The sequence below is a fragment of the Primulina tabacum genome, chromosome 6 (genome assembly GCF_025594145.1).
Source record: "Primulina tabacum isolate GXHZ01 chromosome 6, ASM2559414v2, whole genome shotgun sequence".
NCBI classification, from domain to species: domain Eukaryota; kingdom Viridiplantae; phylum Streptophyta; class Magnoliopsida; order Lamiales; family Gesneriaceae; genus Primulina; species Primulina tabacum.
Genome location: NC_134555.1, coordinates 31,767,190 through 31,782,401, shown reverse-complemented (window position 1 = coordinate 31,782,401; position 15,212 = coordinate 31,767,190). Strand labels below are relative to the sequence as shown.

Sequence of the window (15,212 nt, the reverse complement as noted above, 5' to 3'; positions counted from 1 at the left end):
GTGATGTGTGTTTTTGACTGCTACAAGGTTGAATTGTGGTGTTTTGAAAGCCTATGAGTTCTATTTTTAAATTTATTCAACATGTTAATGGGGTTTGATTTTGGGCCTTATGTTTAGGAGCAATTGGGCCTACTTAAAATAATTAAATTGTGCCCAATAACTCTTATTTAATTAAAACATAAAAGTTTATAAAATTTACTTTTCATAAATAATGCATTTGATATTTTAAAAGTCCCTTGTTTGCCCAAAACCTGCTTCTCGGGTAAAATCGAGCTCGACTCGTAAAATAATTCAAACTCTAACATTTTAAGAAAAATAAATCATTTTTAATCATATTAGGAAGGCTTGAAAATATTTAGTGAAAAATATTTATTCTAGTCTTGGTCGTCCCCGGTCTCTTTTCCCATGCCAATTATCGAATATTCAGGTAAAATCCTTCAATTTCATGAATACGTGCCATATAATCATTTAGTCATGCAATCATATCTTTAATCATATAATAAATATCATGCAAGAATTTAAAATCAATTAAATAAAACAATCAAGAAATTCAAATAATTTGCATGCATGTGATTTACGTAGGTTTAGTTTTTCGGACGTTATATTTTTTATTTTAATTAATTAAATAAAAGCATATTAAGATTCGTGAAATTTCAGTTTCACCACATTCAAACCGAATACTATTTTAGTCGGTTAATCATGTGTTTATTGATCTTTAGCCTTTCAGTTCGAGATTGAACGACAAATATGTAAATAATTCGTCAAATTATTTAATAAACATTTATTGTTCAATAATAAGAAGCAAAAAATAAATAAATTCATTGAATTAAAACCAAATATCAAACATGATCTCGTATAGGCCATTACAAGCGTTGTATGTTCTGGCTTAACATTTTCTATGATTTACTCCATTTTGGATTGCCTAAACTTCCAAGTCCTAAAGATGACAAACTAAGAACAAAGAATTGTTGAGTGAGCACTCTGTCATTCATGGTGACGAGCCTGAAGATTTGAACTGAGTGAGCACTTTGTTGCTCTGATGACATTGGATGAACATTCGGTCTTAGAGGTGGCGGATCTCTGGATTGGATTCGTTTGCTTATGTTCTCATGGTCATGAGCTTGGAGATTTGAACTGGAAGAATCTAAGGTCCAAGATTTTCTGGCACATTTCCTTCCTTTTCTTTGTGTGGATGAATAAGGTTAGCTGCACAAATGAAGGATTCCTTCCATCATTTTAATTGTCAAAATCTTTTGACCCCGGATAGGTAGCATACCAGTGACGGAACACAAACCAAGCCATAAAAATCTGATTTTGGAATTAGACACGAACTGAGATACATGAAGAAATTGAGGGGAAAAGTGTAATACTTTACTAATTTGGTCCTTTCCCGAGAAAATCAATTTATTGTCGCTCTTCTCAGTAAGTAGCAAGGCGCCACTATCTTCCGAGTATGGAGAAGCTGAAATTCGCAATCCCAGAAACGCTAAGGCACAAAATCGCAGAAAGCGCACCGAATTCCCTCCATTCCACATGCTCTTCCCTTCTTGATTTCTGCCAAAATTTGCCCCTATTTCACCAGGTACTGCTGAAAATATTGAATCTTTGTCTCTGTGATAGATTTTGGTTTGGGCTCGGCTTGCTTTATTTTAGTGGGGAATGATGCGGAATGACGGTTTATATGAGCTTTTTTTCCCCTGTTTTTTGGTTGGATATCTTCAGCTGGTCAGAGATTTGACGGACCCGGAAATGGCGCTGTGCGGCAAGAATAAGGAAGCTGCGTTAGAAGCCAAGGCAAATGGCAACGCATGCTTCTCGAATGGGGATTTCTCCAATGCTTTGCGTTTCTACTCTCAGGTAACATAATTTAAGCAACCCATTGTGGTGTTTTTTTTACTAAGTTTCTCTGTTACTAGAGAGGAGGGAGAAAAGCTATGATCTTTTATCTTAAAATGTATGGGGGAGTTGAAGTTGAAATTTACAGTTTCGGGAAAGGAAAATTTGGTTTGTGTTTGGTTTTATTTTGAAGATAGATTGCATTTTTTAAAGTGCTTCCAAATATTGACTTGAAACTTTGCAAGTGCTTCAAAAGTGGAATAGTAATAGTAATGGATTACAAATGCGATATTAGTTTAATTTGAAATACAAGTTGGAATTCTTTCTTCAATTCAATATCACTACATCCAAAGGTAACCTAATTAAATTTGCAGTTTTTTGCTGTTGAAGGGAAAACTGCATATGATAGCTCCTGTTGAAAATTTCTTGTTTACTACCTTGTGATCAATTATCAATATCTTTTAAACTCGATAAGGAATAAGTAGACCTCTGTAAGCCCTATCTTTGACAATTCATGCTTGCATTCATGCACTGAATATTAGAGTAAGAGTGAAAGTTGTTCTAAATCTCTTTTTAGGAGTTTGTCATATTTGCAATGCGGGTCATAGATAGATATTTTAACCTGCCTCTGTTGAACCTGATAAGAAATGCTGTATTCTCTATACTGAGAATAAACAGTCTTCAACTTTGGAGCGCAATAATATTCCTTAAAATGGATAAATAGGCACTGCACATTGCGCCAACAGATGTGGATGATGGGGAGAAAAATCTCGTGGCAACACTTTATGTGAATCGTGCTTCTTCATTGCATGTAAGTTTTAGTTTCATAACAGGATCAGTTTTGAGACACATGCTTCAACTCACTTATTTTTTATTCTGATTTTTCCTTTTGATTTATCTTCAGAAATTAGGATTTTCTTTGGAAAGTTTGCGAGATTGCAGTAGGGCGCTTAAAATATCCCCTGCTTATGCAAAGGTGAAATGTTTGTTCCCGTTTCTATTCTTCTTCCTTCTCACTGTGACTAAATGTATTCAGAATTTGATGGGAATGATAGTGGTACTATTTTTCCCATAAGAAATAAGATTAGTGGTTCTTCATGAAACGTGGGCTTCCAGTCACCTTGTGCGTAGCTTTTTTATTATCAAGTTTGTTTTGGTTTCTGCATTTCTTATCTTTTTAGAAAAACTGCTGTTCAAAACACACTTGATTCTCTCAGGTGGAGGACAAAACATGTTTTTCTTTTAAGTTTCTTTTATTTCATTAAATCCTTATAAAAATTCTCTGCGCATATTCTAATTTAGGCATGGTATAGGAGAGCTAAGGCAAATGCTTCGTTAGGGAACCATGAAGATGCGATCAATGACTTGAAGATTTCATTGAAGACAGAGACATCCTTGAGTGGAAAAAGACAGATACAGGGTGAGCTAAAAATTATGTTGGGTCATTCTGGGCAAAGAAGCAGTCTACTGGAGGAGCCATATGATATTACTCAAGGTTTTGTAGCACCATCTTATCTGGATCTCTTTTATCTAAGAAATGTGTTTCAGATAAGTACCTCTCACATTCTATCAGTTTGTTGTTTATACTCTGCAATTGTATATTAATTGTTCGTAGCAATCATTTGCATCACCGAAACTGTTGTTTTAGATATTTATTGTTGAAGTTATTTAATGCTATGCGTTTTGGTATATACATCTTTCTGACTTTTTTTCCTACTCTGTGACACAAATCTGAGCTTCTTGCTAAAGCTTTCTTTGAATAAAGTTCAATATAATCTTGTAAATCAACCAACTATGATTTATGGCTCAGAGTATTGGGCCACTAAAGGATAACATATACATAAGATGATGGTAGCAGATATGCGTATGTTAAGATGAATACATGACAAAACGCGCAAGGATATAATTATAAATGAAAGGATTATAATATATTTAGGTGTGGCCCCATAGAGGACAAGATCAGAGAGAAATGTTTGACCTGGGTTGTCATGTGAAGAGTGGACCAAACACGGCCTCAATGTGACGTATCCTAAATTGACATGTTAATAGAAGGTGTAGAAGATGGGCATGTCATTGAAAACTTGGATAAAAGTGAGCAAGGAGGATATTTTAGATCTTGGTAGTTTGGAGAATTAATATCCATGCAGCCAACCCCCAACTAGCGGGAATGTGTTATGATGATGATGATTGAATTTAAAAAAGAGATAATCCTTTCAGTGCTAAAGAAAAATTTCAGATTCAAACCAAGAAAACTGCTTCCTTATTACTATAAATTGGCATATCGGACTCTGCTCATTTAGATTTATCTTGTTTTGCTAATTAATTACTTATAGATATACTTGTATGAACCATGGATTTGTTTGTTTGCATACTTTCTTGTGGTTAAATTTACTATTGGAGTCAGAACTGTTCATCTTCCATCTGTTCTATTGGTGCTTCTGTGTTTTAGCCAATTATGAACAAGCTGTGTGGTTCAAACTATTTAGTTCATAGCATAATATTTTCTGAACGGATCTCTTAGACTGTTGGCTGTTGTTGCACTTGTGTATGTTTATTGCTTTATTGACACATTGCTTTGTGTAACATGTAGGTTTTACTTCTTTAATTTCTTATACTGTAGGCCTTATGTGACAGATGAGCCACTGCAAGTGGAACTCCAATGTGTCTTTACTCCAACTAAGGGAAGGGGAATGACTTCTTATACTGATGTTCCTCAAGCCTCTGTAATTCACAAGGAAGATCCTTATGCCGCTGTATGTGTTAAATTCTCTTTTTCCCCAAAGTGAAGTGCTTCTAGTAGTTTGAAAAAGTCTTACTATGTATCTATTTCTTAAATTGGCTACCTCATGCTGTATACATTTTGCAATCTTGTCCGCTAAGTTAATAACTTGTTTTTATTTCCATCCATTAACTTATGTCAGACTTAAGAATTTTATTTAGTAAAAAGAATGGACAACTATGATAAACAAAGAGCCCTTTTAACTTAAATATGCGGCACCGATCCTTTCTCACCTGAAGAAATGATGTGCAGATTATATTGAAGCATTGTCGCGAGACCCATTGTCACCACTGTTTCAATGAACTGCCAGCAGATGCAGTGTCCTGCATGTCATGTTCAATACCATTTTACTGCTCTACAAAATGTCAAATGCTAGCTGGAGGATGTGGTTCTTCTGAACATGAGAAACAATATGAATTTCAAAGAAACTTAATAGATGATCTTGAAGACTATGTTAGAAACGTGACTTCACCTTCAATTACCAGTTCCGAACTCAACTATGTTGCTGAACACAAGCATGAGTGTCAAGGTGTGCACTGGCCTGCAGTTTTGCCATCTGATGTAGTTTTAGCTGGCCGTGTCCTTGTGAAGCATATACAACAGCAGAGTTATGATGGTGCTCATCCTAACATACATGCAATTATGGTAAGTGTCTACATTGTTTTTCTTTTGTTTGTGTGCTGATATCCATTTAACTTCAAGCTAATAACCTTGCTAAATGCCAGGATCTTTGTCAGAATTATGCACAATTACCGAATGAAAGCAAGTTGGAGTTGCATGTATATGCTATGATCCTGTTCTGCTGTCTTCAGAAATTTTATGCCTCCAAACTTCCCTTTAATTCGGTCATAATTTCAGAGGTAAATCACATTGCTTGAAAATTGATTAGAGGTTCACCAATCTGTATTTTTTTGTAGCTTCATATCTCTACACATGCCCATCTTTTATCAAAATTTTATGCATTTTATTGATTTGTTTACTTTTTCCATACATTTGTGTTTTCCTCAATACAGATTATTATCCTTCTATCTCAAATTAGGGTCAATTCCATGGCAATTGTCCGCATGAAATATTCAGATGCCAATCAGCCTCTAGATTATCAAGGAACAATGTCTGTGGAGCAGGTACTCACCGCAATATAAATGTCTAATTCTTTTCGAACTATTTTTTACGGTATATAAATAACAGCCAATCTTTTCATTTTATTCATGAGTGATGACATGAGAGGAAATGCTAGAATTGTGTTACCACTCAAAGGACTAATTTAGGACGATAAATCATAAGGCGATAAAAATGATAGACTTCATAGGAATCATATGATCGCTCTCCTAGTAGTTAGCTGCTAACAAAGCCTTATCAACATGGGGGAGGTGTGTGATTCATTAAAAACATTGCTCATAAATATTTCCATGTTTATTTTTTTTTACAGTATCTTGTGCTTAACTGAAATAATGATGTTTTATTCTTATTTTCTTTCCTTAAAGTGGCAAGAAGGGTTCATATCCAAAGATTTCTTTCTTTATTTTTTATGTGTTTCAGAACCACATTATTTGCTTTTTCCTTGGGTGTGTATGATACTGGAAAAACTTGAAACCTACTGACACCAATAAGTAGTCTTTAATGGACCAAATGTTGGTTTCTGTTATTAAATTCATGTAAATCAAAAGCTATCTTGTAGTTAAACATCGCTGTTTCCTCAAATTTTTTTGTTTATTTGGTTGAGATATATAATACTGAAACTTGTAACCATCTTGAACCTGTCCAATCTCATTATCTAGGTTAGAGTGGCTCAAGCTGTGTATCCTGGTGGGAGTTTGTTTAATCATTCTTGCCAGCCAAATGTTCACGCTTATTTCCTTTCACGTACTCTGTTCATACAAACGACTGAGCATGTCACTGCAGAATCCCAACTGGAGCTCTCTTATGGCCCTCAGGTTATTTTGTAACAAACATTGTTCTATATGCTTAAAAGTTAAGAATTTTTACATGATACAGCTTGATTTCATAATGGCCGCCATGGCTTCTGTGGTATTGCCTATTTGTAAAAATGGATCGTGTCCCAACATATTTCTGGAAGTTATATCGATCCATACGAAAAATGTTGATGTTATGATGGGAAGTAATGGTTTATTTGCAGCACACAGCCTGCTGCATTTATAGCCAAGATATGAAAGTTTCATCACAAGCAAAAAAATTTTGGACAGGTTGGGCAGTTGAACTGTTTTGAACGGCATCAGGTTTTGGAGAATCGATACTCATTTATTTGTCAATGTAGAAGCTGTGCTCGAGTGAATCTGTCTGATCTTGTCATTAATGCTTATCGATGTGTTGAGCCAACTTGTTTAGGAGTAGTTCTGGACAGCAGTGTCACCGAATACGAGAAAGAGAAACTCAAACACTTGAAAGTGCCAAACTCTTTGCAGGTATTTGCTTTAGGACTCAAGTTATTTTAAGCTTATAAATTTCATTAGCTAAACATGTTATTCCCGATATCTGGCAGACTCCTTTAAATGCTTAGATTTAAGAATTCCATCAAAATCGTTAGTCATTTTTTATGCACCTCACATAAAACTCCATCTGAAGTTGTAGAACCATTTACTTTATGTTCCATGTTTTGTGTTTGCACTCCGTTCCAATTACTTTAAACAAAGACTTGCTGTTGAACCCTAACATCTCGCATTTGTACTTAGCTTAGTTGATTAAGTAGGAATGCCCTCGCCATAATGCATCACCTTCCCTTTCAATGATGATAACTCCGTCATCGATGAAGTTGGAAATGTTATGCCAAACAGGTGGTTGTACCACATAGGCAATCAGATGGGACAGTATGGTTAGATGTATAACTCCAACAGTCGCCCCAATTTACGATTAATGAGAATTGAACATGTGACCTTATTTGTTGGAGCAATTATACAATCGAGCAATTGGTGGTGTGTCAAAAGCTATAGTTGGTAACTATGAAACTGATATTTTAAATTATACAACAGCTCAGCATCCAATTGTTGCTCCTCAACGGTTCTTATTTTGTTTATGTTTATTGCAGGGTTATACGCACGATGAAGATATCAGCAGTGTGGCTTTCCAAGTTTGCAAGAAAAATGATAATGGCTGCTGCTTGGAGGGAGGCCATTGTTTGAGCTGTGGCAGTTATCGTGATATACAAGCTTCGCAAAAAACAATTTCAGAGGCTGAGACTTGTATCGAAAGGTATTTTACATTGTCTAACCAATCTTTTATCAAAGTTAATTCCCTTTAGCGCATGCATAGATGCCATAAATTATCTTTGCTATGCACTACTTCATATGCCAATACATATAATCTTGTAATTTGATTGATCCATTTCACTGGATAGATTGCAGGATACCATGACAGGCAGTGAAGTACCAATTAAAACAATTACGGATGCCATTAAATATATTGATGTTTTAAAAACGTTCCTCCATCCATTCAACAAGAAAGTTGCAGAGGTAATTCGTATCACGTTCTGGTGTTCCCTTGATGTATTTTTCCCTTTTTTATCTGTCTTTAGAGAAATTTTTGCTCCATTTTTAAAGAAAGATCAGGCTGCACAAGTCATCTACTAAATCAATCGTTATTTTCAGGCTGAGGACAACATAGCACAGGCACTTTGTTTGGCTGGAGACCTGCAAGCTGCATTGGACCATTGCCAGGCGTCAATTGAGGTAACGTTTCAGTTTAAGCATCGACTTCAAACTAAGACTTGCTTTTTATTTGAATTTAGCCATTTTCTAGTAAAGAATAATATATACTCACATTTTGCAAGCGAATAATGCCAAGGCATCTAGTTTCAATTTTTCTTGTGACTGAAATGATTTTATTCATTTTTTGTGTCTGTTCTGTATCTCACATCATGTGAAAATTACATTTTTTGTCATATAGTTATTGTCCCACGAATTCAATTGATTATTTTAAACGGGAATTGGTTCATTTAATGACTTTTAACGAATCTTTTGGCTGGCAGATCCTGGAAAAACTTTATGGTAAAAACCATATAGTTATTGCAAACGAGTTGATCAAACTTGTATCGATTCAACTGTCAATGGGTCACAAAAGTGCTGCGGAAAATGCAAATCGATTGGTTAAAATATTTTCAAGATATTATGGATCGCATGCAGACATTATTTTTACATATTTGGCATACCTAAAGAAAAATGTGTGTAAATTCTGAATAATGAGGAAGTTTTGGTATGTTTTTTGTGTGCTAAGCCATTTGTGTTTGGAGACAGATTGTGGTTTGTGATCTATATTGGGCTAGGTTGTCTTGATTGGTTGTTTGTTGTATCTATGATGGGAACTAGATTTGGTTGTATACTTCTCAAATATATGAACTTATTCGCGGTTTAGGTTATGAAATGCAAATGAGTCGAATTGAACCGAGCATGCTTGTTTTTGAGCCGACTTCCGTCTAGACTCGTAAATTGTTAAGTGAACTACTTCGTGTTCGAGTTTGTTCTTGAAAGGACGTTGTTGATAATAAAAGTATAGGAAATAAATATATTGTGTGTATCAGATGGCACAGTGTTGTCAATACGAGCGCACATGCAGCGAAGTAAATTATAAATACACAAATATAATTTTAATAAATAAAGGACATGCTTAAATTATGTACAAGTATAAAACTTGTACAACGTTTCATGACAAAAATTACTAGAAATTAGTGAAAATAACAAAATCAAATTCCTTGATACTCTAATGAATTAAAATGCACCAAAATAAATCAAACTAAAAACTAGATAGATAAACCGAAGTTGCTTAAAACAAATAAAAGAAAACTCTTCGATCAACACTGCGTCAGTGTTGTTTTTCAAATGTCTTCAGATCAATTCGCAACACGGCATAAACGTGAATCAATCATTCAAATTCTTCAACTTGAAAATTATCTTCTATGTATTCTCTGCAAAAGTCTGTTGTCCAAACCCCACGAAAAACCCACAAAAAGCACACTTCCACGGCTGTATGATGTTCCATATTTATCCAATACTTGACTTAAAAACAATTCCATAAAAAAGTCCTAGAAAATATAGAAACAAGATTTTCATTAGAGATAAAATATCTTAGAGATAAATGTCATATTAAAGCAAATCCTCTAATATCTAAAAATAAATCAAGAAAGATTTTGTAATATAGAAAGACAAAATCTTAAATTGATAATATCAATTTAGCAAACATTAATAAAGGAAAAAAAATACTTCTTTCAATCTCCTTCTTTTTACCTTTATGGACAAAACATTAAAAAGTGATAATCTTGGTCATTAATGCACTTAGTTAAGCTCCTCCTGAGTTAGAATGTATCTCCCCTGAATTGAACATGTTAGATCATTGGTGTTGTCGATAGTGTTGTCAACACCAACTTAGAATACTAGAAAACATAAGAAGTCATACGAAGATATATGAAATCAGAATTCATTAAACAATAAACAGATATAAGAGCGAACCAACAAAAGAAAAACACAGCAATACATTAAATCAGAATTCATTAAACAATAAACAGATATAAGAGTGAACCAACAAAAGAAAAACACAGCAATACAAACTACAAAAAATCATCTATTCTTCATCTTCTTCGGTGTCTGAAAGTCCATCAGTCTCAGCTGCTCTGGTAGATGTTTCAGCCTCATCTTTCTCTGTCATTTTTGGTTCTTCTGCTCCCTTTTTTTGGCCAGATTGGAGGCCAACTTCTAGTAGCAGCCTATACTCTGCCACTCGTTCTTTGTAGTAGGCAATGTCATATTTGACCTTTTGAATCTATTGTAACCCAAAGCCAATTTGTGCCTGTAGATGAGAGGAAGAGAGCATGACGTAGCCTTCAGGAGTGGAGGTGGATGTGGACGCCGTGTTGCCAGCACCAGTGGCAACACCAGTCGTTGACCAAGGTAGGTCCAGTTTCCTATTGCCCTTGAAAAAAGCAGGAGCTATCTTTCGCGTTTCGCTTACATCAGAAAGGGTCTCATCTTCTCTTTGAGGAACCCCTGTGATTCCAGTATCACATATATCAGTGATGGAAATATAAGGCAAGTGGATTTCAATCCATCTTCAGCAAATTGCAAGACAATCTTGAACACCAACTGTCCAAATCAACAGGGCGGACCCATTCCAACATCAAATAGAAGAAAAGCTTGCGGCCTAGTCACCACAGTGGTATTGGACGACGGTGTCCAATTTCTGAGTGTCTTCTTGTTCAGCACCAAATAAAAAGAAGTCAAATTGGCAGCAGCTAGGCGGTGAGGGCGGACTGGGAATTTGGTGATAACACAGCCACTCAATATGGCAGTGATCTCATCAATATCAACAGGAGGAGCGTCCTCAGCAACAGACGGCATGCAATAGTATTCATTGATAAATTCGGAGAAAATTGATAGATGACATCCCGCACAAACACTCTTCCAAACCAAACAGAGTTGACATCTCCAATGTCATATATGAGGTTGCAGAAAAATTCGCGCACTGGCCTCTTTGAGTAGGGCATTATAGAATTCACAGTGGCGAGCAACCCTCGGGTTCGCGCACTGGCCTCTTTGAGTAGGGCATTATGGAATTCACAGTGGCGAGCAACCCTCGGGTTCGGAGAAAAGAAATCAGATTCAGCCTCTCATAGCGAATTCATCAACATTCCTCTCTTCAATGAATTCTCGATGAGCATACAAATACCATCTGGTCACGGCATCCTCAGAATAGAAGGCATTGGAGAAAGTAGCAGTTAAATCATAGTTTGTACCATCGCTGACAACACCACTGACAACATCAACAACGTCAGCTGCATCTTCATTCTCTTCAGAGGCTGCTTCAGATTCAGCATCAGTGGACTCTGCATCAACATCTTACTCATTCTCAAAATCTGAAGTGGATGAGGGACTGTAGGCTGAAGTAGGGCGATTCTCGAGCAATTTCCTCATCAGGATCATCATCAGACTCCTGTGCTGCTTCCTTTCTGATTTTGGCTTCTTTTAGGATATTTAGGAAGTATTTCAGGGACTGTTCATCCTCTGAAAAAAAACAATGTAGAGCCCAAAATCAGTACACGTAAACCCATGCATTTATTTAATTGTTAAATTATTTATTTAATTTTAAAATGATTTTAACGATGTATGATTTATGATTTGCATTGTTTTAAATTATTACATGTTTAATTGATGCACATTAAAACGATTTCTTGAGTTTTATGTTTCAGGCGAATATTCAATGCGGGATCAAGAAAAGAGAGCAGTGACGATTTAGACGATTTATGAATAATGTGGTATTTTATTTTAAGTCAGAAAAATTGATATTTTAAATGATTTATGAAATTTAAGCATTTTAAAGCTTAATTTAATTTATTAGATGAATTAAGATATTTTAAGTATTTTATTTTCAATTTTCGAAAATTAAGAGTTAATTCTTTAACTTATGATTTATTATTTTATAAATTTTGTGGGCTTAATTATTTTGCCTAACTATTAGTTTAGACATTTAATTAATTTAATTAATTTTTTTTAAAAAAGCCTTTAAACTCACGCGCGCACACACACACTCACACATATAACACACACACTCATCAACACACACACACTCTTTGTGATTTTCTTTTTAAAAGAAAAAACTAGGGTTCTTGAGTTCTCCAGCAGCCAACCCCTTTCTCCTACGATTTTTCAGTAGCCTCACGTTTAATTAGTAGCAAGAAACGTGCCAAAGTCGTCCCAGATCAGTTCTCGCATCTCCTCGTTTCGATATTCATCCTATCATGAGTATAACTCATCAAGGCATGTATAATCTTTCATTTTTCCACATCGATCTTGTCATTGTAAATATTTTGACGCATATTGTATGTAAAAATCCGTATAAGTTGTGCAAAGTTTGAGCGATGATGCTTGGAACGATTTTGGAACAACATTTAGATCTCAAAAACCGAATATGCTGTCATTTCAAATCCTGCGAATATTTGATCGGTTTTCTGGAAAAATTTCACAATATAAAAATAGTACTTTTTGATATCTTCGATTTGAGAGTAAATTTGTAATTTTCGAACAAGAGACGAGTGAGTTATGATCATTCTCGTGTGACTTCTCAAATTATGGTGCTATCAAAATGTGTTCTTCATGTTTTCTTGAGGTTTATTGGTTGCAAGCTTCGTTGGGAACGGCCGGGTGGTCACTGTTGTGTTTAGGCATGTCGTGTGTTGTGATCAGATGTTATTTGATGTTTTGTTTCAGGTCAGTAAGGATTTGGTTACAATAGAAGTCATAGGGAAGCGAATTATGCCGAATTTCATGTTTATGGGATTGTGACGCATTGTAGTTGTGTGTCATTGTTTGGGGACTTTTGGGGCTGTGGCCGTGAGTGAGTAGGTCCAGTATAGTCCTATGGGTGGTGAGGAGGTTAGTCCATGGTTGATTCGAGTCGGTTGGACGTGGCTTAGAGTTTGGATCAAAAGTCATTTTTGGGAAAATGTTTCGCAGGTCTGGTGCCACGGCACTGCACCTGTGGTTCCGTAACGCTAACTTTTAGTGGTCGGGCGCTGCGGTGCTGCTCTTGTGGCGCCGCATCGCTAGCTCTTCGATGCTTGTAGCGCCACAGCACCACATTGCACGGCGCCTAGGAGCTAGTCCAGGGATTTTTGAGCTACTAGTTAGGTAGTATTGGTCCGTGTCTTCCATTACAAGGGAAATATTCATACTACATATCAGGATTGTTTCGGGGTTCGATGTCATGGTTTAGTATGATGATTAAACATGGTCAAGTCCCGAATGGTCTAGAAAGTCATAAGTTATTTAACTACTTCGGTAGTGAGTACGATTGGTACAGTTAAGATATGAAATTTAAGTTGCATGAGTAATATGTTAGTAAGTGCAGCAGTAGCTCAAGCGAGATCCAACGAAGCCCTCATTGCTACGTAAGTATGTTCGACGTGAAAAAAAATGTTTTTATGTTTTTGAGGTATACGAATTGTCTTGTGACCAATTATGTTACGGGTTTGGAAGCTGGAGAACGTGTCCGGGGACCACTCCACCCCGGTAAAGCATGACCAGGTTTTGATCAGGATTGGAAAGCGATAAAGCATGACTAGAGACCAATCCAGCCGGCAAAGCATGACCGGGGATCTTTTGTATGTGGGAGTGGATGTCCGGTCGAAAGGCTGTGATGATCCTTGCCAGCCCAGTACTGTTGTTTAGTCTGATCAGGCGCATTATGTTATGAGTCACTTGCTTTGAAACATATTTCTACGTAAATGATGATGATTATGCATGTTTAACTATGTATGTTGCAAGTACATTTATAAAAAAGTTTATGAAATGATGGCACGTCTATATTTATGCAAGTATTTTCATAGTTTAAGTATGTATGTGCTACTTTGTAATGCATGTGGTTTTATTATGTATTACTTGCTATTCTCATTTTATACATATTGAATCTTTAGACTCACTAGACTTGATCGATGCAGGTGAGGACGAGTACGAGGAGGCGAGAGGTGGGGACCAGCGAGTTGGCTCGGACTGTGAGGAAGCCTAACCCGAGGACCGCTTAAGTTTTCAAGAATATTATGCATGTTAAATTCATTTACTCTGATTTTAATGAAATTAATTCATGTTGTATAAACAAGTACTTTTTGCAAGCTCGTTTTGATTGCGACATTGATGACACGGAAATAGTTTGTTCTCGTTTATATTTCAAATATTTAGTCAATCATTTTATTTATATTGCACTTTGAGAGATATTACTTATTTAAGAAATTTTTTTATTTTCTGCTAATTTTAAGTAGTTTTAAAGTACGGTATGTTACTTTGGTATCAGAGCGGTGTTATTTTAAAGGGTTATGCCTACTGCCGGTTGCGAGAAGCTCACAAAGTCATGCTTCAAGTCTGTAAGTTTTAAAGTTTTATGGTGTTCTTGTAAAGGGTTATGCCTACTGCCGGTTGCAAGAAGCTCACAAAGTCACGCCTCAAGTCTGTAAGTTTTAAAGTTTTAAAATTCATGTAGTAAGCATCAAGGTCACGATTTCAACATGTACATGTTTAAGTTCGATTTACGTTCATCTTATGATATGGATATTATGTTCTTGCATGTTGGTTTACGTGTTGGGTAAATTTTGGAACAGTATTCATCCTAGACGTATGATCGCACGTGGAGCAGGTGAAGAGGATAGAGAGGCTCGGGATGGGGAGAGGGCCACTCCTCCTTGTTCACCATGCAGGCACAGATGCTTGCAGGAATGACACAGTTGTTAGCACAGTTTGCGGGGAATAATGCTGGAGTAGATATGGGAGCAAGGCCCAGGCCAGAGGCGGTGTATGAGAGATTCAGGGGGATGGATCCAAAGGAGTTCTCTGGGACTACTGACCCGATGATAGCTGAGGGATGGATTAAGTCCATCGAGGTGATATTTACTTTTATGGAGCTGCAGGATGCAGACAGAGTCAGATGTGCCATTTTTCTCCTGACAGGGGACCATAGATGGTGGTGGGAGAGCTTATTTGTGTCGGTAAATTTGCAGACCTTGACTTGAATTGGTTTTAAGGAGGCCTTCTGTTCCAAGTACTTCACTGAGGAAGTACGCTCCCGCCTGAACAGTGAGTTTATGACTTTGCGACAGGGGGACAACATT

General features: G+C 36.3%; 1 protein-coding gene across 4 annotated transcripts; it reads left to right on the top strand.

Annotated features, from left to right (window-relative positions):
- The first annotated feature begins 916 nt into the window (after positions 1-916).
- On the top strand, positions 917-9,025 carry LOC142549234 (histone-lysine N-methyltransferase ASHR1). Of its 4 annotated transcripts, none has more exons than XM_075658073.1 (15): positions 921-1,582; positions 1,723-1,857; positions 2,583-2,647; positions 2,741-2,812; positions 3,139-3,331; positions 4,471-4,589; positions 4,868-5,260; positions 5,341-5,475; positions 5,629-5,739; positions 6,394-6,549; positions 6,820-7,038; positions 7,659-7,822; positions 7,968-8,082; positions 8,218-8,298; positions 8,598-9,025. In XM_075658073.1, the coding sequence occupies exons 2-15, from the start codon at positions 1,809-1,811 to the stop codon at positions 8,802-8,804; spliced, it is 2,079 nt and encodes a 692-aa protein (XP_075514188.1). In that variant the 5' UTR covers positions 921-1,582; positions 1,723-1,808; the 3' UTR covers positions 8,805-9,025. The 4 variants fall into 4 exon arrangements, 3 of the variants coding, with proteins under 3 accessions (XP_075514188.1, XP_075514187.1, XP_075514189.1); XM_075658072.1 differs by having other exon boundaries at positions 2,561-2,647; XR_012821140.1 differs by lacking the exon at positions 8,598-9,025 and having other exon boundaries at positions 917-1,582; positions 2,561-2,647; positions 7,975-8,082.
- The last annotated feature ends 6,187 nt before the right edge of the window (positions 9,026-15,212 follow it).